The sequence below is a fragment of the Scardinius erythrophthalmus genome (genome assembly GCF_964197995.2).
Source record: "Scardinius erythrophthalmus genome assembly, chromosome: 15".
In the NCBI taxonomy this organism is placed as follows: domain Eukaryota; kingdom Metazoa; phylum Chordata; class Actinopteri; order Cypriniformes; family Leuciscidae; genus Scardinius; species Scardinius erythrophthalmus.
The window spans coordinates 25,592,142-25,616,117 of NC_138235.1; the positions used below are offsets into that span (position 1 = coordinate 25,592,142).

Below are 23,976 nucleotides of genomic sequence, written 5' to 3' on the forward strand. Positions count from 1 at the left end.
CAACAGAATGATGCATTCATGGTTTTAATTGTCTGAAATAGCTTAATGGAATCTACTGATGCATAATGAAATTATATTATTAAGTATTTTCACCGCAGCTATGTGATTTTGGAAATTTTGTGTGAATCAATTATTGTGCGTGACATTGATTTGGTGTGTGTGTGTGTGTGTGTGTTTGTGTGTGTGTGATTGCTTTCACCTTGAATGAAGGTTAATGCAATATGAAACAGTGCTCAAATAGAGACCATATAAAGGGGCAATCACTATTTAAATTATGTAATAGCCTACATGAGAAAAGCTGGGTACACTTTTTAATTAATGCTGCTCTTTTCACCTGTTAAGAAATGTAGTCAGGGCTCATTAAAGCGAGTGAGTGATGATGACAATTCTAAAGGTCAGTTGGGTTCTTCTATCACTCTCTGCCCTCTCGCCTTAACAACAAAGGTTCATAACGCATCACAGGTCATTTCATTAACCGCCTAATTGAAAGTTAAGGCCGAATGACATTTATGAGATCAAAATGAATTTCAGAGAAAACAAAAAAGTAAACTTCAATCTCGCATTGTTCCAATTCAGTGCCTGCCCAGAGGCAAAGCAGCAGAGGCCGTGCGCCATAAATAAGTTAAAGCTTAATTTTCCTTTCAAGCTTCATCTGGTGACGCCAGGGTAAAGAGTCGATACTGACCTCAACGGTCTTTCATTTGGAATGAGGCAACAGGTTGAAAGCCAAGGTGAGCTCTCTAACTTTATATTTCAGTTTTCAAATGACTTTAGTTTAACATTAAATCATTTCCAATATTTCGGGACTACGTTACCTGTAAGGCCTAGGCCTATCTATGACGTTATTAGGAATAATGTGCAGTCAGTCGAAAAGTACCACGATGAAATTAAAATATCCCGCGTCTAACACAGCTACTTGCCAAATAAATAAATGCATGGACATTAAACAATGATTTGAGTTCAAATTATTGTATGATTTTACCTCCGCTATAATTTTACTTACGCTAAGAGCCCACGGAGTGCGCAGTTACCGGCTGAGCGGTTTGAAACAGTGTTGTCAATGGATAACGGAGAAAATTGTGACGTATCAGAACACTGGATGGCGCGATTGGCCAATCAGAATTGAGAATTCCAGAGCGATGTGTAATCATTTTGAGATTTAGAGATGTAAAATTGCATTAAAGCCATTATGAAATGAAAGTTGCATAGTCTTTTCGTCCATATTGTGACGTACCCTATCCGAGTGAAACGGCTTCTCGAGTAAGAAAAAACGTAGGGCGGGAGCCGCTTGATTTTGTCCATTATTGATTGGATCGTTGTGGTTTGCTATTGGTGGATCTCATGTGAGTGACAGGTTGTCCCACCCTCATATCAGTAAACGTCATCACAAAAGAGATGTGGCTACAAGATTAAAGATTATGAGGACACATAAATTAAAAAAAAAATTTAATGATGTGCGTTTATAATAAGTAGCTACTATTCCATGAAAAAATAAGAATTGTACATTTTAATTTCATGGTGACACAAAGACTTCATGTTCATGTTGCATTTCAGACAATGGATGCAATTAGTGTAAATGTAAAGCATCTTGAAGAAACTGAAGAACCGTGCACACATGAAGATGAGATAGACCCAGATACGGTGGAGGAAAAGCTAATCAGCTCTGATGAGCATTCATGGAGACCCTGGCAACAATCACGGTCACGCATCAGAGGTGAGGCGGATCATTTGCAATTTCCTCCCTGTCATCAATGATCTCACTCTATCAATCCTCAATGCTGAAATTCAAACTATCATAATTAACCACTGTGATTTATGTTGCTTTGCATTTGGGCAGAGTGTGTGCTATATGTGAAGAAGGTTCTGGTGTCTTTTGCTAGCATGGAGTGGTACTGTTATGCCCTCTTAGGGATCATCACCGCTCTAATGAGCTTCTTCATGGACATGACTGTGGCCAAGCTGCTGAATGGTGAGCAGTTCCACCTTGTCACTTAAAAAATGGTTAGTAAAAAATGTACATACAGATGCAGGAGGGCCAATTGGGCTAACACTGAAGCATTCTAGCAGCTGACTGGGCCAAGGTCTTTCAAAAACAGACGACCTCAGATTCTCTTTTATTTCTCACACACTGTTAAACCTCAGTCCATGTCCTTCTCTCTTATTAGCTCACCAATGGCTGTACGGTTGTCTGAAGGGTCACCGCCTGCTGCAGTTCCTCTGCTGGACGCTTTACCCAGCATGCCTCTGTGCCCTGTCCACCAGCTTCGCCCACAGCATCTGCCCATTCTCTGCAGGTCAGCTAGACACTCATCACATCTTTACATGGTAAAATAATAATAATAAAGATAAAAATAATTTTGCTATCATTTCATAAATTGCTTATTTAGAGTAAAATATAATGTGCTTTACACATGTAAATGCATGCAACAAAATCAACAACACACATTTTTAGTGTAGGCCTATTTTAAATTAAATGCATCAATTCACCAGGGGCCTCATTTATAACCGTTGCGTACGCACAAAACAGGCCCTGAAAGAGTGTCAAGTGTCTTTTTGGTCACTTTTTAGACAGAAAATCTAAAGAAAATTAAACATATACAGAAAGATAATACAAATATACTTTCACTCACCAAGCCTGTCACTTGAAGCAAATATCCATCCCATCTTAAATGTCCGCGCCAGCGAGCGCGTTGGGCCGTTTAGTGAAACTGACACAAATACCAGTTTAAATAAATAAAATAATGATTTAAACTATGTTTTACTTCTGATATAAACATTTAGATTAAATATGCCATTCAAATTAATGGAGTTAAACACTTAAACATGAAATCATTACTGAGAAGTTACAACATTTTTTATATTCAAATTCAATCAATAGAAATATTTGTTGTGGATGCAATGTTTTTGAACACTTTTCCTGTGGCGTGCTGTGTTTAAATGTTTTAACCACAGAGAGAATTGCTTATCATGATAATACCAGACTGTCTGAGAAAATAGTTTCGTGCATATAATGCCCAAGGCCTATCTGCTTCAATTAAAAATACAATTCGGCCAGTGGGAAAGAGTGAGAAAAACTTTCTCTGAAATGTATTTTATACACTATTTGATTTATGTATTCAAAAACAAGGCAAGGATAGGCAACTACTTGATTTTTATTAATGTAATGTGTCTTGTACCATTAAACGTTATCACGTGGATGAATAATCATATGCAAATGATATGCAGATGAGGATCTGCATAGTAAAACTAGGCGTTGTAAGCTCCATATATGGTTATTTCGGGGAGGAGATGCATGTGCGCACAATCTTCCGCTGACTGGGATTTACAAAGTGAATTCTGTGCAGGTTCTGGCGTACGAACGGTTTTATAAGTCTGAATATTTTTTTGCGTACGCCTTTTTTGGCTTTCGGGCGCACATACACTTTTAGTAAGGTTCCTACGCACAGTTTTATAAATGAGACCCCTGCTTTGCTTGTTGGTTTGACTTACATAAAACATCAAAGTGATTTGGTCATGCATTATGTGCTTCACCCATGACCCTTCAGGCTCTGGTGTTCCTGAGGCGAGGGCTATTCTCTTAGGGATAGACATGCCAGGTTATCTGTCCCTCGCCAATCTGTTTGCGAAAGTGTTTGGCTTGATATGCACACTAGCTTCAGGCAGCACAGTGTTTCTTGGCAAAGTGGTAAGAACCTCTTATATACAAATGAGGATGTGGAGCTTAACAATAAATTTGACATGTATTGACAATACAACTCATTTCAATAGGGCCCATTTGTCCATTTATCTATCATGGTGGGTGCGTTCATGAATCGCCTGCATGTTTCCTGTCGTGGTGGAAAGCAGGTAGCTGAACTGCACTGCTACAAATGAACCATGCTGCCCTCTTTAATTTTGTATCATGAGAACCAGATGGAAATTGTATAGAAGGCTACTTATACTAATGACTCTCTCGTGGCTCGGTTCATTCAGAGAGCAGCTAAAGGAGAAATGCTGGTTGTGGCGTCAGCAGTGGGCGTTGCGAGCTGTTTTGGGGCTCCAATCAGCGGTGAGTTGACGTCACCGTGGTCCGTGATGTTCTTTAGTACTAAAAAACACAAAGTCATTAGTGTATCTCATCAGTCACTTGACCTTTCCCTGAATGTGTCTCTCTGTTCTACCATCATAGGCGTTCTGTTCAGTGTAGAGGTGATGGGGACTCATTATTCAGTCAGAGATTACTGTCCCTGCTTCTTTGCAGCGGCTTGTGGAGCGATCACCTTCAGGCTGCTCTCTGTCTGTAGTAGAGATCAAGGTGAGAGGTTTACATTAACTACAGCGCCCCCTAATGGATGCTACTGGTGTCTTCGTAATCTCATCCACCACAAGACCATCAGTTAGCCTTATGGGAAGCTATGAATTGGCATGATTGAATTTAAATGTGATTAAACTGAAAGTATCACACCACCAGAAGCCAGAAGGATATATGAGAGAAATAATTCAATCTTTCCATGTCAACAGAGACAATCCAGGCCCTGTTTAAAACCAGCTTCTCTAGTGAGCTGCCTTACCAGCCTTTTGAAATCTTCATTTTCGCTCTGCTTGGGTAAGCTCTCAATTGCCAGATTGGCGATGGACAGTCATAAATTAAATATCGCTTAGTCATGTCTGTTATCTCAGTGTTTATATTATTAAAATTCATGAAGCAGTAATTGTTCAAATGGTGTTTTCCTCTGATTCAGGCTGTTCTGCAGTATTCTCAGCTGTATTTACTTATTTTGTCATCGCTGGGCTCTGCGTTTTGTCAAAACAAACAAAACCATCAGCAGATTTCTGGCAACAGAGTGAGCTGAAACATTTATTCCAGCAGACAATTTCATATTTTTCAGACTTTTCCTTGTCCTTATTTGGTGTGTGTGTGTGTACATATACATACAAACATACATATACACACAATGAGGTCCAAACAACCACTACTGAAATGATTCTACTTTCTTTCTTCTTCTTCTTTTTTTTTTTGTGTGTGTGAATGAAATGTTTAACTTGAAATATTTACGTCTTCAATCCTAAAATATTTTATTTCCAGGTGTAAATTTGATTTTTAATCCCATATTTCCATCATAGTCTCAGATTTATGGACCCCACTGTATGTTGACATCAAATATATGTCTTTTAATTGGATGCCTGAAGATATTTGTTGTTATCTAACTTTGTTTGTATTCATAATCATATCCAGAAAGTCACTTTATTCAGCCATTGTGGCATTTCTCCTTGCCTGCTTTACGTTTTATCACTCAGCGGGACATTTCATTGCTGCTGAGGTGAGGATAGGCCTATTTCTGGAATACTGGCAGTACTTCAAACTTTGGTGCTCTGGTGTTCGTTTTGTATTTACTTGAAATTTCTCTTTGTTTTCTACTAGCTCACAATGAAGCAGCTGCTTACTTCACTGTTAGACGGCACTTCCTGGTACACTGTTTCCCAGAATGCCTCTGCCCTGCCTGAGCCTCAGAACAAATTCTGGGAGGCATGGAACCCACCCGGCAGAGGTTACTTCCAAACGCTAGGATTTTTCATTACTGTGAAGGTAACATAGAAATAATTATCATGGTGTTCATAAGCTACTTGTAGAAGAATTTAAAAAGGTTCTCATAAGCAGATTTCATGATTTCTACCATCTCTCTGTAAGGTTGGGCTGTTGGTCGTGGCTTGTACTTTGCCTTTACCTGCTGGCTATTTCATGCCAGTATTTGTTTACGGTAGGTCTTCATACCATGGGATTTACATCATGCTAATTGGGAAAATATGAATTAAAATATGAATCATTAAAATATGATACAATTTTGAAACATTTAAAAAATGAACAAATAATAACAATAATAATTCAAATTATAAAATAAAAATTATAATAATAATGATAAAATAAAAAATAAAATGTGATGTGATAAAATACATATAAAATAAAATGGGATAAAATACTAAAACAATAACTTGTATAATTACCATAATAAAAATAATAAAATAACAATGACAAAATAAAAATATATAAATAAAATGTAGTATTGTAGTTGTCAAAATGTAGTTAGTGATAATTTATGATCTATTTGTTTAACCATATACAGTTTTCAATGAATCCAGTGGACCATAAGATGTTTATTTTAAGAAGCCCGTTGAAACGTGTTTTAGGTGCTGCAGTGGGACGTTTCGTAGGCGAGGGCTCGGCCTATCTGCTCTCAGATGGAATCTCATCAACAAAGAGTTTGATAAACCCGGGCGGCTATGCTTTAGCAGGTAAACAATTTTATTATCCTGTCAGTTTTCTGAAGGAGGATTATGAACACTGCAGGCTCACAGAGACGATAAGGCCTGTCTAAATGCATTAATGGGGTCATGTTCTGTGTATGTGTGTGTGTACAGGAGCAGCTGCCTTCTCTGGGGCTGTGACACACACACTCTCTCCTGCCCTATTGGCTCTGGAAATGACTGGCCAATGCTCTCACGCTGTCCCCGCTCTGGTTGCTACGCTGGTATCCAACGCGGTGGCTCGTGCAAAGCACCGTCCATCTTTCTACGATGGCTTGTCCCTTATTAAACAGCTCCCGCACTTGCCATCTCTCATCCGGGCTTGTCCAAAGTGAGTAAACTATCTGCTCGTCTGCCTTCAGGCTCCACCATGTTCTAACTTGAAATTACATTGCATTTTTCTTCAGATGACACAGCCTTGTGCGCAAAACAAGATTCTGCAGGGAGACATCAAGGTAGTGATGGCTGGATAGTAAATGGTTTTCATCATGAATGCTCTCCCACAGGTTGGCCGATGTTCAGATCAAGCAGTTTGCGGTCCCAGCGGGAGCCGTGCTGAAGAGGACAGACACACTGACAAGTGTGCAGCACACCCTAAACGACAGCACAGACACTGAAGTTCCTGTGGTGAACTCTCACGGTGAGCCTAACTAATATCACCAGCTCAATGACACTCTCACTTTAATAACACCCAGAAAAGAGTGAAATGTGTGTGCTGATAAGGCCCAAAGGCCAAATGATTGTGTGTTGATGAGGTGACACACTCAAGACTGCACCCTCAAGAAAATGTTCCAGTACAGTACTTTACAATGACAGTACTATCGTATGAAATGAGGCCGACAGTCTGAGGCGATGCCATTTACTTTTTCTCTTATCTCCCAGACTCTCCTATTCTCCTGGGAACAATCAACAAATCGCAGCTGCGGGAGTGTCTGCAAGAGCATAGAAATGAGGTAATTGAACCCATAATGTGCTGAGTCATAACAGAAATTGTGCAGGAAAAGTTACTGAAAGAATAATAAAAAATAACGAAAGAATAATCAAAGCATTTCAATTCAGAAGCTGGATTCTCAGCTGGGGCTTCTTTTTTTGATCTTGTCTTTTTGGGTTTTTAAGTGGCACCAGTGTCAGTTTTGCCTTTCCCATTTTAGGGCCAATTCACACAGAAAGTGTTTTTGCATTCCACTGTTTTTTCCAATGACACCGCACCTTGTCTCAGTGGGGGTTTATTTGTCTATATATACAATGAAATTCAATGGGTTTTAATGTTTTGGACCCCACTGACTTTCGTTATAAGTGCAAAAAACAGTTGAAACAGGGTTGGAATGACATGTGAGTGAGTAAAAGATGACCGAATTTTCAATTTGGGGTGAACTTTTACAACTTCTGAACATCGTAGTTCTTCACATATCTGTAAGCAGTGAGACATGCCACAACAATCAAAAACGTCAATCTAGTGCAAGTTTAGCAGTTAAAAAGCTGCGCAGTGGAACGCAAAAGTTCTGTGTGAACAGACCCCAAAGCTCTAGTGTTACAGTTTTCAATTAATATGCAATGAGATCAAGGTTCAAATCTGAAACTGTCACTGTTTTAAATAATGAATCAAGCTAAATTGCAGTTGAACTTGACAGTCCATGATCACTATGCATTTTCTTTGATCTATAGAAAAAAGTAAGAAAATTATGACCAAATTGTCAGAAGAAGGAAGGGTTTATTTTAAAAGCATGAAACATTTTTATTTATCCGATAATTTTTGGTAACAATTTATGGTTACACTTTATTTTGATGGTCCACTCTAGACACTTTACTAGTAACTTTGCAACTACATATCAACTAACTCTCATTAGAGTATTAGTAGACTGTAGTAGACTTAGGGTTTAGTTGAATAAGTTGACGTAGTTGCTTATAGTCAGTAGAATGTCAAAATAAAGTGTTTACTAATAGTCTACTAATACTCTACTAAGAGTTAGTAGAGATATAATTGCAAAGTTACTTAGTAGAATGCCTAAAGTGGGCTGAAATAAAGTGTTACCCAATTTACAGTAAGGTTCCTTTTGTTAAATACATCAGTTAACATGAACTTACAATGGGGGCCTGACAAGGGACCTGACATGAACTGACAATAAACAGATGTATTTTTATTAACTAACATTAACAAATATGAATAAATACAAAAAAAAATGTATTAGTCATTGTTAGTTGATGCATTAACTAATGTTAACTAATGGGACCTTATTGTAAAGTGTTAATCATTTGTTTTAAGATACATTCAAAATCCGATAGGGCACATGACGCTCCTGCTTCTTAGCATCATTAAATCATTTTTCTTGCAGGGTTCATGTAAACGGCTTGAAGAAGTTTGTTCTATTCAACCTGTGCGGCTACACCTGACTCCTGAATCCACCGTAAAGCAGGTGCGGTGAGAATAAACTGGTGACTGTTTCCTTCACATTATGTTTTTGTTCAGGTGTTCCTCTACTATGTGCGTGTCTGTGTGTGTTCTGTCAGGCTCATTGTATCATGAGTGTCACGGGTGAGCAGCGTCTGTTTATAACGGAGAATGGGCGGCTGTGTGGAGTCGTCACATGGAAAGAGGTGATAAGAGCAGTCTGCACAAGGACAAATATGTACACACGCATACTTCTAAACACAAACAAAATAATGATGAATACACCAGTCACACTAGCTAGATGTATTTACTGCAAAAAGGATGGCCTTATGACACGTGATTTTACTTTCAGATGAAGAAAATTATCGAAGAGATGGCAAAGGAAGTCTGATGCATGGACAATCAGCTCAGACATCAGAATCCAGGACAGTCATCAATTTGTGCTTGCCATTTTGATAATAATAGTTAATATTTCATCTGCTGGAGATTTTACATGGATCATAATGAGGAGATCCATGAATAATTTTGCATAGGCCCAGTTTCACATACAGGGCTTTGATTAAACCAGGATTATGCCTTTTATAAACGTGCTCTAGAAAAACCCATTACTGGTGTGAGTCTTGAGACAATGGCACTGACATATTTTAAGATATCACAGTGCAAGTTGCTTTAAGGAAAAACAGCTCAAATATGCATTTTAGTCTGGAATTATCTTAAGCCTTGTCTGTGAAACGGGGGATAGAGAAATAATTAAAAAAATATTATGAAATGAAGCCGCAATTTAATAGGGTACCACAAGGAGAAAGTCTCTCCAAGGTAAAATATATATATTTTTTTTTAAATCAAAAATAGCAACAAACACTACCAGAACACTTTCCTGAACATCTCGACAAATGGTTAATTTTTAGGTAGATTGATCTACCTTAAAATGTATATTTAAATATATTTTTTAAATGTAGATTTATAGCACTAATGGGAATCTCTAAAATGATCACATATATTCTGAGACAAAAGATGCATTTTTGATTTTTTGTCAAGGTGATTAAATCAATAGATATTCAATAACCATCTAAAAAGTGGAACTATTTTTTATTATTGACAAAGTCCCTTTTATTGCATCTTAAAAAGACAAAACATCAAATATGCCACGAAAGAGATTGTGTTGGCTGCAGAGAAAATTGCAATTAAATGTTTATAGATAAATGTTGCTTAAAAACATCTTGCTATAGCAAATGTATCTGCTTATGCATATTTTGAGCTGAATAAATAAGCCTTCCATTGTATGGTTTGTTAGGATAGGACGATATTTGGCCGAGATACAATTATTTAAAAATCTGGATTCTGAGGGTGCAAAACATTGAGAAAATCGCCTTTAAAGTTGTCCATTTATGTTCACGATTGTGCTGCATTCACTCACAAAAAAATATCTTTTATATATTTACGGTAGGAAATTTACAAAATATATTCATGGAACATGATCTTTACTTAATATCCTAATGATTTTCTTTAGCATAAAAGAAAAATCAATAATTTTGACCTATACAATGTATTGTTGGCTATTGCCACAAATATACCCGTGCTACTTGTGACTGGTTTTGTGATCCAGGGTCATATATTAGTATTGCCCCTCAACACTTTTTGTATATCTGCAAACTTTTGCAAATTTCAGTAACACTTTACTTGAGCCTTTGTGTATAATGCATTATAAAAGTATTTTTTTATTATGCACCTTATAATGCATTGTGATCTCGTGATTAATTGTAACCACAGTAATAAAACACCTTTAGAAAGTATAATGCATTAAAACACGCTTTCATGCATTTTAACTTTGGTTACAGTTATTAATGAAACGATATAATGCATTATAATGTACATTATGAATACCTCTAAAATGCATTATACATAAAGGCTTTAAGTAAAGTGTTATCCAAATTTCTTATGATTAATTCATTCTCTCAAAAAAAAATTTCCACCAATTTTCAATAAAACAGAATATATATTATTGAATAGTCATACACTTTGGGACCAGAAAAAAACTAAAGGGGACATTTAGGGTCCGATTGTACCCGGCTGCTGTCAAGCTTTGTGGGTGGGTCTGATGAAACTGACCCTGTATAATATCATATGCATGTCTAGAGTTTGAATGAAATGAGATATCTGTTTGTAACCTCATGCAGCGTGTTAGCTTTGTGAGCCTCACACTGGGAGAAAAGAGCAGAACAAAGGCTTCGGTAATAAACGGCCTTTGTTTGATTTCTCAACCATCCCTTTTTCTCTCATTATTCCCTGTGCTTTTTGCACAGAAAAGGTTTTAGAAGAATTCATTTAAATTCCCAGTGTTTTGTTCCTTAATATACTGTGCTGAAATACAAACACAATTCCAATTCTGCTCACCACCACAGAGCCTCTATCTACACAATTAAACCCTACTTGTGGAGCACAAAGCTGTCACACACATTATCTGACACCGCACGTGAGGATCACACTGTGTAAACTTCTATTAAAAGACCCTGGAGCATGATAACACTTGACCATTCCACCTCCCAACACCCTCCTGTCTCACCCTCTCCTGCCACTGCATTTACTAGAATCCCCTCGTCCCTCACTCTCTCCCTCCATCTCTCTCTTTCAATCACCTTTCTTTGTTAGTGGAGTGTGAATAGGGCTAATTGCAGAGAAAAGGCAAGACGTTTGTCATTCCAGCTTTCACTCCGACACTCGCAGGAACACAAGAATGTTCTTGAAAGCAAGTGATTTCTGCAGCAATGTAGATTAGAGGTCTTTAAAGATTCAATCATAATTTACACGTACAAAGAACTGCACAAAACAGAACAGAACAAGCTGACAATTATTAACACAATATGGAGGCAAGTTACTCAAAGGCAGCTGAGGTAACACTTTTTTTCTACTTCACTTCTTCATGTGATTTATAAATCTGTGGCAATTGTGACCATACCCACTTTTAAAATAAAAAAAGTTGAAGTGTGTAATTTTTTGTTAAAATACTTCTCTAGCTTAATATTTCTAATATTAATGTCAAAAATAACATAAATATTAATGAACAAATACTTGCTACAAGTAAGCCATTTGTAGTTTGATTCAATCTGCCATCTTAATATTATTAATATTAATTATATTATATAATATTAATAATAATGAACCATTTTACTATTTGTAAATTTAATATTACACTAATATTAATGGTCACACTTTATGCTAATAAGAATAGGACCCTTAAGTGTTCCCATTTTAATAAACCAAATAATTGCAACAAGTAAGTAATTTATACCTCATGTCTCATGTTCCATATTAATAATATGAATATTATTAACACAATATCAAGAATAAACCAATTTTTTTTCAACATGTAAGCATTTGTAGATCAATTTAATCTCATTTTCCATCTTAATAATTAATATTAATTCATATAAATAATATTGGTATTGTTTATTATTAATTATATTACATAATTAACCGAATCAAAATAATAATAATTAACCTTTTTTCTTTTTTTTACTACAAGTAAGCCATTTGTAGGTTGATTTGATGCTCTGTGAGTCTTTCCGACCAGCAACACTGGCTCAACCAATGGCATGAGTTTGGGGCGGGGCCATCTTTTTTTATTTGATGAGGATAGCAAAATTACACACTTCAGCTTTAAGGATTCATCTAGTCATTTGGTGCGTTAGACGTTTTATACTCAAAATCCCCATATAAACATTTAGCATTATGAAAAATCTTTAAAATCTCTACTTCACTGTCCCAAGTAATGATTGCGGCTTTGCTCAAAGGTCAATAAGTCACTTTCACCCTCCAGAGTCCTCACAAAAGGATCCTGTTAACCCTGTAGCCCCACTGAGCCGTTCTTAGTGGAAATGCACCGGAAAAAAAGTCTGTGGAGATGAAAGCGTGTTTTATTTTGGCTCTTTCTTCTTCAGTCTATAGGGCTAAAAGGCCTCCGCTTCTTTTTGATGGTGAAAGGCTGCTGCAAATATCCACAAACACTCAATTAAAGGTGAAAGGGCATTATGGTCTTGATCACCCCTCCGTCAATGTATAATTTTAGATGCATTTATGTGCGATGACCTTTTACCTTCCTGTAGACATAATTAGTGTAACCCCTTTAACTTACAATCCGATCTCCAACATCATTACTGCAAACGGAGAGGCTTTCATTTGCAAAATGGCAATGTGATATGTGAATGAATTGACATGTCTGCATGTACAACGATCCCTGCGTTCTTTGCTTGTCGAAGAGGCTCAACTGTAGCTATTACATACTTTAACGGTAAAGCGATAACCCTTCATCAACGCTCACAAAGAATAGATGAAAAACCTTTTCTCTTTTTTTTCCGCTGTGTCATCAAAACTTCAGTTATAAAAAACCTCATCCTCCGACAGGGAGATGCTGTCTGCGTGTCGCACGGGCCCTTCCGACTGCGAGATCCTCTGCTCCTGAGGCGGACGCTGCGTGTCCAGCGGAGAATGAGAATGACTGGGGGAATGAGACTGAGGAGGATGAGAAGGTGCCAGGGAACTGGTGTCATCAACTTCCATGTGCATTCTGTACAGGTGCTGAGGAACACCCAGACTCCCTCCATCCAACAGGAACTGAGAGAGATAGAGGCCCTCGGGGTCTGTGAAGACATCGTCATCTTTATGACAGCAGAAATTAAAAAGACCTCAAGCACACACATCTTCTAGAATGAAAATTGTAGCATAAATGAATAAGCCTAATAAGCCCCAAACTCAATATAGAGCTCTGATCTGCTTGATCCATGAGTCATCATGGCCCAGACACATTCAGACATTTCTGTTATGTAGTCATTTATTCAACTGTAAGACTCCTAAGAGCCAGGCAAAAATGTGTTTTTGAACCTGGCTCATCTGGCTAAACAGGTCATATCATTTGTCTTTGTTCTGAGCTTCTTACTGCACCAAGGCTGTCATGATGTTCCCCTTCATAATGAAATAGCACTATTTTTATACAAGCTGGGATGGAGTGAGATGAACCAGATGGTGAGAATAGCCCCTTTCACACATACAGTCTTGTGTAGTCATACAGGAACTTTTCAAAAGTTGTAACATTACCAGTAAATTACTGGTATGATGCTGGGTGTGAACAAAAATCAGAACACACTGACATAAGAAAGAAAGCTTAGGGCCGATCGTAAAGCTAGTAAGTTCTGCTGCTTTTTTTGTGTATGTGCTAGACAAACATCTGACCGTTGCGCCACGTCTCGCACTCGAGACCCTGCTTTCTATTCCATTTACCAGTCCATTTACCAGTTATTGCGTAACTGCAGTACTATAGTAACTATTATGCGTCTTGTGTTTGTAATTTTTTTAACTGTGACTAAGGCACTTCTCCTCATCCAGGTGGATGAAGAAAACAGCTCAGCGTTTAAAGGTCATTTCCAATTATTGATATCGCAGAGTTAATCCATATTTTGATATTGATGTGTGAATCTTACCTGTAAAAAGACGGAACGCTGTTGCTTGTGTTTGTGTATTTACTGGAAAAGTCATTCTGGTAATTTTACTGTAATTTAGCGGGATTACTGTGTGAAAGGGGCTAATAACCTCAATGAGTACTGTTCTACTTTTAATCAAGGGCTGTGGATATGAATATAATATATACAGAATAATTGAAATGATACATGGGTAAGTACAACACAAGATCTTCTTCAAAAACAGTTCATTTACAGGCTGGTATAGAGCTGGTCTTGCTAGTGAACCAGAATAGCCAGTATATTTTCACATGGACCAGCTAACATACTGGTGACCAGTGAAGCTGATCATTTCAGCATTGTTACATGTAGGGTCTAAAATGAACTTTTTAACACCTCTACCAGAAATGTATCTTTCCAACCATGAAACTGTGTTTTGCCTTATTTTTGTATTCAAATAACATGCTTTATTCCCTATAATAATTAAAATATCTAGCCGCAGTTCATAGTGTGTTTCTCACAGCATCATATATGAGAAGAGTCTAAATCTCTCTGTAAAATGGCACCTGTGATGAAAATGTATTCTGTACTGTTCTTTTGGTGTTTTATTTCACACGTTATTGCATGGAGTGCTGGAGGAAGACTAGATTAACTTCTCATGGTAATTTTAAGAAATCTAGTTCATCTAATTTTCCATTGAAGTCAAATTTATAAAAGATGTTTGAGTTACAACAGGTGTTTTCTTAGTGTGTAGTTTAACATAGATTTGAACCCTTCATGTCACTAACATTGGCATGATTCGATTCAGATCATTGTTACAATCTGATGTAAACCATTGTATTATATTGCAGTTCCTATAAAATCACTTGCTCACTGGCAAATTGTATTTACTCACAATAGCTAGTTTGCCTGCAGTGTTAATTCTGGACCCTGGTCACATCTATTTGGGTATTGCAGCTTTGAGTTTGGGGATATTGACAGTGCTATCATTACCTTGTAATGGGATTGTGCCGGCTGTGGTTTGATTTTCAATGTCCTGTGTGGACCAGGCATTCATCGCTGCCTCAGCCAGAGCAAACTGCTCCGCCACACCTGAGACAGGCAAGAAGAGATAAAAGGTCACAGATACATAGAGTACCAGAAAAAAACTCAACTCTACTTTTCTCACTCATGTCCTATGAAGAAGCATTTAACCTTTAAATAAATATTATAGGCAATTACCAAGATCAAAGAAGTATTTCACACCTGTCTGTCTGTAAAAAAAGAAATCCTTCAGAGTATTAATTACATTTTTACATTTATGAAGAAATCATTAGCAGTGTTTGCTGTACCAAAGTCACCAAGACAATGACAAGGCGTTGCTAATGACACTATCATTTTGCAAATGATGAAATCTGATCTGTTGGTTCAGACAATGTAGTCAATATCCAGTATTTCTACATTGGTTGCTATAGTTCTGACGTCAACACGTCACCAAGAGACATAAAAGAAGAGCTGTCAGTGTGGAAAGAAAGAATGGAAAAATCCTGCCTCTGTCCTTCATTTTACGTAGTGCTGAACTTGTGAGGAGCATTAGATAACATAAACGAGGTATTACCGTATATACTTTTATGCAGGGCTGAAGTTTTATACTTAGGGCTAGAGGTGTGTTTGAAACTTGGTAGCTGCATGTTAAATATATAAATGCTGTTTCACCCGCTGCAAAGCGTGCTTCTTTGATTTCATCAGTGAGATGGGAGTAGAGCTGCTCGTCCTCCTGCAGTGCGGCTCCCACACCTCCCCATCCTCCACACCAGCCCCCTCTCGACGCCGCCTCCCCTCCCCAGCTCTTCCACTCAATCAGGTGGGCGACTCGGCCCTGGGCCATCGCTGTGGGCTTAGTGATGTGGTCTTTAAAAGTGGCAAGCAGTCCTAAAGAGATCGGAGGGATTAGCATGGGTTCAAATCAATATTAAAAGAAATAAAAGAAATGAAAAGAGGGAAGGATATGAAGAGGTACTGCTAAAGAGGAGGGAAAGGTGAGAACGGATAAATCGAGCTTTTTCTCTCCAAGTCATCAAAAACTGAACAGCTTTTTAGGATTAGTGTCTAAAAGCAGAGACTAGAGGACACTTTAAATGCATTCCACTTTGGTGCCCCATGACTTTTAAAAGAAAAAAGAGGCACGAAATTCCATATTTTCTGATTTGATATTAAGATTATCTAACATAAAACTAGCCTAGCATAAAAAAGGCTTGTTTTAAACAGTGTCATTCCCCTTAAATTGGTGATTTTGGCCTTTAGCACCTCAGAGGTCTTGATATTCACAATTGTGTCCAACAATTAAATCATAAAACAATGTCATAATTTTGGCACGATCGGCTGAATTGGTTTTTACTTTGTTGTAGTGATAAATGTATAAAAAAAGCTTATTAAGCTTTACCCAATTTATTGGAAGAAAAAAAGTTTTATATATTTAAACAAATATTTATTTCTTTGTTTTATTAATTTATTAACTACAAATCAACATTTGGTCCCAAACTAGATCACCACTTACTGGGTGATATAGGGTAAATTTTGATGTAGGGTAAATTTTCAATTCTGTTACCCATTATGGTAAAGTAAGTGTGTGTGTGTGTGTGTGTGTGTTTATTTATTCATTTTTTTATTAAATTATAAATATGCTTTAAATAGTGCTGCCAAATCTTTCAATCGCAATTAATCACACACACACACACACACACATATATATATATATATATATATATATATATATATATATATATATATATATATATATATATATATATATACATACACGCACACACACACAAACACACACATATATTTACAAACTTTTGTTACAAACTGTTAGATGTGATTAATCGCGATAAATTGATTTGACAGCTCTAGTTTTAAACTATATTAAGAATTGCCCCAACTTTTGGTGAAAGAGCTAAAAAATGCAAATATCATATAAAATTAAAAGGAAATATAATAGCTCACATTACAATTTTTATGACATCCTGATGTTAATTAACATTTTCTGAAGGTTAAGCACCTCCTTTCAGGCTGTATTTTTTGTACCAAATGTACTAGTGGAAAGGAACATTTCTACACTGGAAAACTGAGTGCATAATTGTCATGCAAGTCCTTAAAAACTTATTACTGAATATAGTAATGATTTGCAAAACCCATGACATGTGTTTTATAAATTAATCTTTCTAATAGCATTTTTACACAAGCAGTTAATTTCTAGCTCTTTTTTTTTTTTGAGCTTTTTGTGGTTCTTTTTTGCTCATTATACATATTCATCGGCTGGTGACTGCATTTATAATTAGAATGAAATGATCAAAAATGTTCTTTGGAAAAGCTTAAAACCCCATAACACATTATTAGTCTCTGTAATTAACTTCCTGAAGAGAGTGGGCCTAGAGAAGTCAAGCAAAAACACAGTCAGAAAAGAAAACAGGTGGCAAAAGAGGCACTAGAGAAGGAGAGAGAGGGAGAGAGAGAGAGAAACTGTTCATAACTGAGAGATATGCAGGCAGAGGGAAATTACATTAGCAAGCTTCTGTAAAGGTCGACTGCTCTTCTGATTCAGATGAATGATTCTGAACGATAGCAAAACCCTAGCAAAACAACACACAGTGTGACGGTGCCTAATAAGTGCTCTTTGCTCCTCACCCAGCAGGGAAGATGTAGCCAATTCTCCGATGTCATACCCGCTGCTGCTCCTTTTATCTGACATGCTGCCATTGTAGGGCTGATGGTTACCCTGAATAACATGACAAGACGGAAAAAAACACATGACAGCCTACCATTCCAAATAAAGCCTTTCAGGATATCACATATGCAAGCAACAGTGAATCACAGGTGCTAATTACACCTAACAAGTCACTTTTATCAGATCTTACACATTCAGAGTGTGAAAGAACTCCCATGTATCATTGAAGTTGATCCATTTATACATATACGATAGGATTAAAATTTTAATTTTTGTGAGAAAACACACCTTGAAGATGGGCTGTCCTTCAGCGTATGAGTGAAGCTCTTCCATGGGGTGTTGCTGGCCACTTTGCAGCTCTAGAGGGACAAAATATAATGCTATTAATTGTAAATAACTGTTTCTTTAATTTATCTTTCCAACAGTGTGCGTGCATGTGGCGGTGTGCATTGAATTTTATCTGGAGTGGATGGACGGGACACACTCCTGTTGCACTCATGTTTCCATGGGAACAAGAGATTGTCTTGACAACACCTCCCTGGGGATCCCCAATGTTCAAGAGGACGTTTTTCGTCACTGGCCGCATCTCATTGAGGTTAGACCTCAAAGAGGATAGCTAATCTCAGACCTGTGGAGCTTCAGGCACCCGGCAGCATGTTATTTACTAACAGGTATCAACTGACAATGTGTGACCTTTACAATGTCACACATCATGCGTGTCTCCCCCTCTAAAACCAGCCTCCTATTCATCACGGTGAAACTCCATCCATCTCACATATGCATTATACATGTAGATTTGACCCTGGCATTTCGCAAGCCATAGCTACGGAGCTCTGGACCTTCTAACCCTCACAGGCTCAGACAAACAAACTCTACCCTTCGCTCCCTGGGATTTACAAATTATCCACTTCATTGGTGCCATTTCCTTGGAGGACACCTTGAGGATAAAATGTCACCTCTTACCTTAGACTCCATTTGTAAATACTGAGACACAACACCTGTGTACTCAGACTGAACTGTCTCGCAGCCTGCCTTACCATAATATACTAGTCTCATTCAGGTGAGATGATATGATATAAATAAGAACAGAATATTTTCCCTCTGGTGCTCAGAGGAAACTTCTCAGAATCAGTTGTTATCTAAACGTGGCATGCAAATTTTGCGACAAATAACTAAAATAAATCCCTCAGCGTATAAAGACGTCATTATGTAAGCGATAATGTACACAGCTGCTCACCAAATCAACACATGGACATGAAATATTGATTTGAGAATTATTTAAAGTCCCCCAGTTATGAAAATACAGCTTTTAATGTAGTTTATATGTCTATGTGGTGTGTTTAATGTGCTTTAAGACAAACCATGTGTAAATTCATAAGTCAGCAAGCATCATTGCCAAATATTTTCTCCTTAAAACTGCAGTGAACCAAAGACAGTCTAAAAAACGCGGTTTGAACTCGATGGTGTTTCTGACGTCACAAACTTCCGCAAAGAAAATTGTCAACTACAATGTACAAAATAAGCGGCCTAACAACGCTGTAACAGTAATATTAATAGACCTACCTAAGTTCTCTGAGGGTATTTTCACTTTAAACGGTAAATGAACACAAGATGGCCCAAACTGCGTTTGTATGAAATGTGTGGTAGCTGCAATGAGACATTAAAGTAGCGCCGGTAGGCTATATACACACACCTGTAGCCTACACTTTAAATTAATTAATGTTTTAAATGTATGTCGTTTTGGAGACCCTAGTTGATGGAGACCCGATTTCGATGGAGGAGCAGACTGATATATGGACGCAGAATATAGGATCGCTGGGTGTAGCGATCAGACCAATCAGAATCAAGAATTCCAAAGCCGCGTAGTATTTAATTATAATAGGCCTACAGTACGTACGCATCAGTATTTTAGCAGCAACATGTTTTCTACTGAGCAAACTGTGCATCATTATCATAAAGCATAAAACCTGCACACAATAAAACAATTTACAACTTATTTCAGTCGCTCACAACTATGTGCTCAGTTTGGATTGTTTCTGAATGTTGTGATTTTCCCCCCCACATTCATGCATTATGTAAAATGCTCTCTATGCTGGAGATTAGCAAACAGGTGGATAAACAGATAAGAGTGAAAACCAGACAGACCAACAGGTAGGCTAATGGAACAGAGACAGACAAACTCAGATACAATCAGGAAGAGACTGACCTTGGTGACCTTTGTAGAAGCAGGAGCCCATGTTCAACAGCTTTGCAGTTATCTGTTCACCATGCTGACAGAGAGCGGGGCGACGGGGAAAAATTAGCTACAGTGAGAGAGAGAGAGAGAGATGACTGCGTGTTTGGAGGAAAGGGGTGTAGAACAGGCAGAGTGAGCCAACTGGAGGATAGAGGTGGAGAAACAAGAAAACTAGGGAAAAGACTGGAGGAAAAAAGGGATTCAGTGTCCATCCAAGCACTGTTTCTTAAATGTGGATGGAAGTGAGGAGAGGGAAAGAGAGAGATGTGGGGAGAAACGGCACACTGACTATGTGCACTCAGTCCCTCCCTTCCTCCCCTCTCTTCTCCTCCCCCTTCTGCTCTCATTTTCTCTCAGACCCAACTTTCACACCATCTGCATACTGAAATGATTACCTTTCATTGAGGTTACATTAGGGATGCACTGGTATTAAAATTCTGACAGACAGCCATAAGCCGATAATTATTTTCATGTTATGAATAATGGCTCATATTAAAATTCTATTCAATTTAGCCAACATAAACTGAAAAAATAAATAACAAAAACTAAGATAGTTCATTTTAAATGCTACAGGTGATTTTAGGCATCGCAACATTATAAGTACATGTACAGTATGGAAAAAATAATATTAAATAAAAATAGGGGACATTAGCATGCACAATTAAATATCTAACTGGAAACAATCAATAAAAAAATCTGAATATCAGACGATAACCGATTTGGTACTGATTGCGCATCAGGTTACATAAATTGGAACTGGAACGAGAAAGAGAAATGAGAAGTGGAAAATGATAGATTTATATACACATATAACAGACCTAATGGAATATAAAGGTGGGTTTATGGTGTTTTCAGGTATTCTGCAAGACAGCTGACATTTCCACAGCTGCAGAAAAGAATAGAAGTTTTTGATAGAAGATTTCTGCTGCCCTCCAGTGTCACAAAGGTAAAGTTGCATGCAGACATCCTGAATGCTAAAAAATAACCATTTTTAATTAGCTTTAAAGTCTATATCTAATTTACATCAATGTATTAAAATTATTTCTTATGTAATGTGATTTTCACTATACATCTTGAGCAGATGGCAGTTCAGAGGAAGAGCTGAGAATTATATGAACATGGATCTTCAAATAATTAGATAGTGCCACTTCCATGACAAATGAATTATTTCTTAATTTATCTGTAAAGACTGAAAGGCAGTATTCTGTGATTTAACACTAATGGAGATATTATCCTTTGAATGTAAGCATTTGAGTTAATTTTACATTTACTCTTGTTCAATTCATGCAAAACAAACAACATTCATAATAAATACAGAACTGCAATGTGCCTTTATGAGCGTGGATCAGATTTAGACAGCAAAACATTGGCGAAGAAACAACATTTGAATCAAACCCAACTCTGGTTTGAACATGTTGCTATCTGTGTAAATATGAGAAATGTTTGTTTTAATGACATGTGAATCATTGGTAGGCTATTTAACGACAAACTTTGAGGAAATTAGACAAAAGTAAATAAAAATTATCTATATGTAGGCTAGTTTAACTGTATTTTATACTATGCACATTTTTTATTGATTTTATGTAACAAAATAAGAAGCTCAATGTGTGTTTTGGTCATTTTTGTACATTATTTAAGTGTCTTATCACAAAAGAAAATGCTCTTGGGTTTTATGTCTCAGAGCATGCAGGACACATGTCTGAACTTGTGGCTTCAAAAAGACATTCTTTTCACTCTCTTTGTCTCTTGTCAACCTGTAATCCAGTAAGCAAACATTGTTCAAATTGTTTTTTAATGACATCACCTCAAGTCATGTTCTTGCTCAAGGTAAACTCTGCGCCCTTTTTAATGGCACTGCGCGATTTTTCGAAGAAAGAAAAAAAAGTTTGAAAAGTTTGTTTAAAGTTTATATTAAACAATGCGAATATAATTTAATTTGCTAAAACATCTCTCGCTTACCTCAGTAACATTGCTAATATGCTACTTTGGCGTTAGCTCAAAGCTAAATTTAGCTTAATGGAAGTCTGACTCCTTGTGGTAAATAAATGCACTTGCACTCTGCACATACACGTCTTCATCTTGTTTATCTACTATCTATGATCTTTTTTGACACAAAAGAGTACTTCATTTAAATGAACTTTCTATGTGAAAATAGTAGCCTAAAGATTTACACAAATTGCACCATGTCAAAATGGTTTATTCTGTCCCTCTCTGAGGTTGCACATGTGCGTCTGACTTTTGTGGGCACATAAATTTCCATTCTGCATATTTAACTAGTCACTTACTATCCCCACAGATTTTCCTGCCCATTCACACAAGCTTTCTCAACAGCATGAAAAAACTTCATAACATATTTGTATCATCTAAGAGAAACAATTTAGAGGTCGCTTCCACCTCTAAAATCACAATAATGACAGAAGAAATGGGGTCCAAAAAATGTGAGAGCACTGTAAAAAAGCTTGTTTTATATAGTTATATAATAAAACCTTTAAAAAAACTAAAAAACTAAAACAAAACAAAACAAATCTATGCCTCAAATAGTCACTAAACAGGTTAATAGGGAGAACAGGTTGAGGATCATCTGTTTTTGTGTGTTCAGGGTTTTGTGTGGTGCTCGGAGATTTGTTAATATAATCTGGCCGATGACACTGAGACATGAGTGATGAATTATAATTGGAGAACAGGGCACAGCAAATGTGTGCGGCTTTGTGTAACTAAACATCTGAGTGAACACTTAAATCAAGCTAGTGTGCTTCATCAGTGTAATTGCAGATCCTGGACTCCACAGGGTCTTCTGAACAACTTCCACCATCATCTATATGCTTTTTTTTCTGATTAACCCTCCTAGTAATCAGATTCATCATGAATAATTAATCATACGAATGAACGACAACAGTACAAATAATTCAAAGGCACAGCTAGTCTTCCTCTTTCATGGCATACAAGTGAAAATGCATCTGTATTGTGTGTAGTTCACCCAAAATAAAAATTACTGTGAGAAAAAATTCAAGTTTACAGAGTTCTGGTGACATTAACAATGTATAATAATGCAATGGAGGAATATTTGTGGGTCCTGATAATGCCAAATGTCTTCTGTTACCAGTAAAAAGTGTCCTACATTATTTTAAATATACTGTATATAGTCTGTGACAAAGTGCAAGCATATTCTTCTAAAATAATTCTGTATTTTCAGCTTCAGAATCATGAATATTTTTATTCTGGTGTCACCATTGTCCTGTGCATTGGGCTATTAGCATTAAGTCCAAGCCTATTTACTTCCTATTCACTTTTGCTTTTGTTGCAAAGATTCTTTTATTAAAAACACAAACAGTTTTGTTCACTTTGGATCAAGAAAAAAATTCCTTTCCCATGGGACTTGTCAGTTCGATCCCGTCACTCACGACAACACACTCAACACCACTGATTTTATTTTGGGCTGCTGACTTTGGAGGTCTTTGGCTCAGTGTTTTTCTTCTCTCTGTCTCCATACAGTTTACATACTTCTGTCACCATAAATAACATAACTAAAGCAATAATCCATTTTATGAGTTGTCAGTGGTTATTCCCCTGGAGAGGCTGGACTGTGCGCTTTACGCAGCGCAGTGGCCCGAGACAGAAGGTTAACTCCTTTAAGAAGAGATGCAGTCAGAGGATGTTTTAAAAATGTCTAAATATTTGTTGCTATCGAGCTTTAATTACAAAATAGTGTATTTTAAAAAGATCCTGTTAAACATAATAATAATAATTTTTAATTAAAAAAGAAAAAAGGTTGAATAATGTACACAAACAAGAATTGAAGGTGCAAACAAAATGTGCACTTTTGAATAACAGATAACAGAACTGAATGAAAATTATGTTTACGCAAGATGATATTTAATAAATGATAAATAATAAGATATATGTGACCCTGGAT

At 37.0% G+C, this 23,976-nt stretch overlaps 2 protein-coding genes across 3 annotated transcripts; one reads left to right on the forward strand and one right to left on the reverse strand.

The window, feature by feature from the left end:
- Positions 1-1,557: 1,557 nt before the first annotated feature.
- clcnk (chloride channel K) lies at positions 1,558-11,653 on the forward strand (the record flags this gene model as incomplete). Its single annotated transcript, XM_081386525.1, has 19 exons — positions 1,558-1,714; positions 1,838-1,969; positions 2,166-2,294; positions 3,546-3,685; positions 3,769-3,846; positions 3,973-4,048; positions 4,169-4,294; positions 4,501-4,585; positions 4,722-4,823; positions 5,216-5,300; positions 5,402-5,566; positions 5,669-5,738; positions 6,166-6,270; positions 6,397-6,613; positions 6,789-6,922; positions 7,165-7,235; positions 8,616-8,696; positions 8,791-8,877; positions 9,024-11,653. The coding sequence occupies 19 exons, from the start codon at positions 1,558-1,560 to the stop codon at positions 9,060-9,062; spliced, it is 2,079 nt and encodes a 692-aa protein (XP_081242651.1). The 3' UTR covers positions 9,063-11,653.
- A 533-nt stretch (positions 11,654-12,186) lies between these two features.
- On the reverse strand, positions 12,187-20,399 carry fam131c (family with sequence similarity 131 member C). 2 transcript variants are annotated; one of them, XM_081387721.1, is made up of 6 exons: positions 20,034-20,399; positions 18,116-18,186; positions 17,788-17,878; positions 15,817-16,032; positions 15,115-15,213; positions 12,187-13,308 (listed from the first exon to the last, which is right to left on the reverse strand). In XM_081387721.1, exons 1-6 carry the CDS (start codon positions 20,062-20,064, stop codon positions 13,043-13,045), a joined length of 774 nt encoding a protein of 257 aa, XP_081243847.1. In that variant the 5' UTR covers positions 20,065-20,399; the 3' UTR covers positions 12,187-13,042. The 2 variants fall into 2 exon arrangements, with proteins under 2 accessions (XP_081243847.1, XP_081243846.1); XM_081387720.1 differs by having other exon boundaries at positions 12,187-13,326; positions 20,034-20,359.
- Positions 20,400-23,976: the final 3,577 nt, after the last annotated feature.

Excerpts from the sequence above, each read along its gene's own strand:
- fam131c (XM_081387720.1), bottom strand. The coding sequence starts at position 20,064 with ATGGGCTCCTGCTTCTACAAAGGTCACCAAG. Across the intron at positions 17,879-18,115 it reads AAGGACAGCCCATCTTCAAG|GGTAACCATCAGCCCTACAA; the intron begins GTGTGTTTTCTC and ends CATGTTATTCAG. Across the intron at positions 13,327-15,114 it reads CGGCACAATCCCATTACAAG|ATGACGATGTCTTCACAGAC; the intron begins GTAATGATAGCA and ends GCTGTCATAAAG.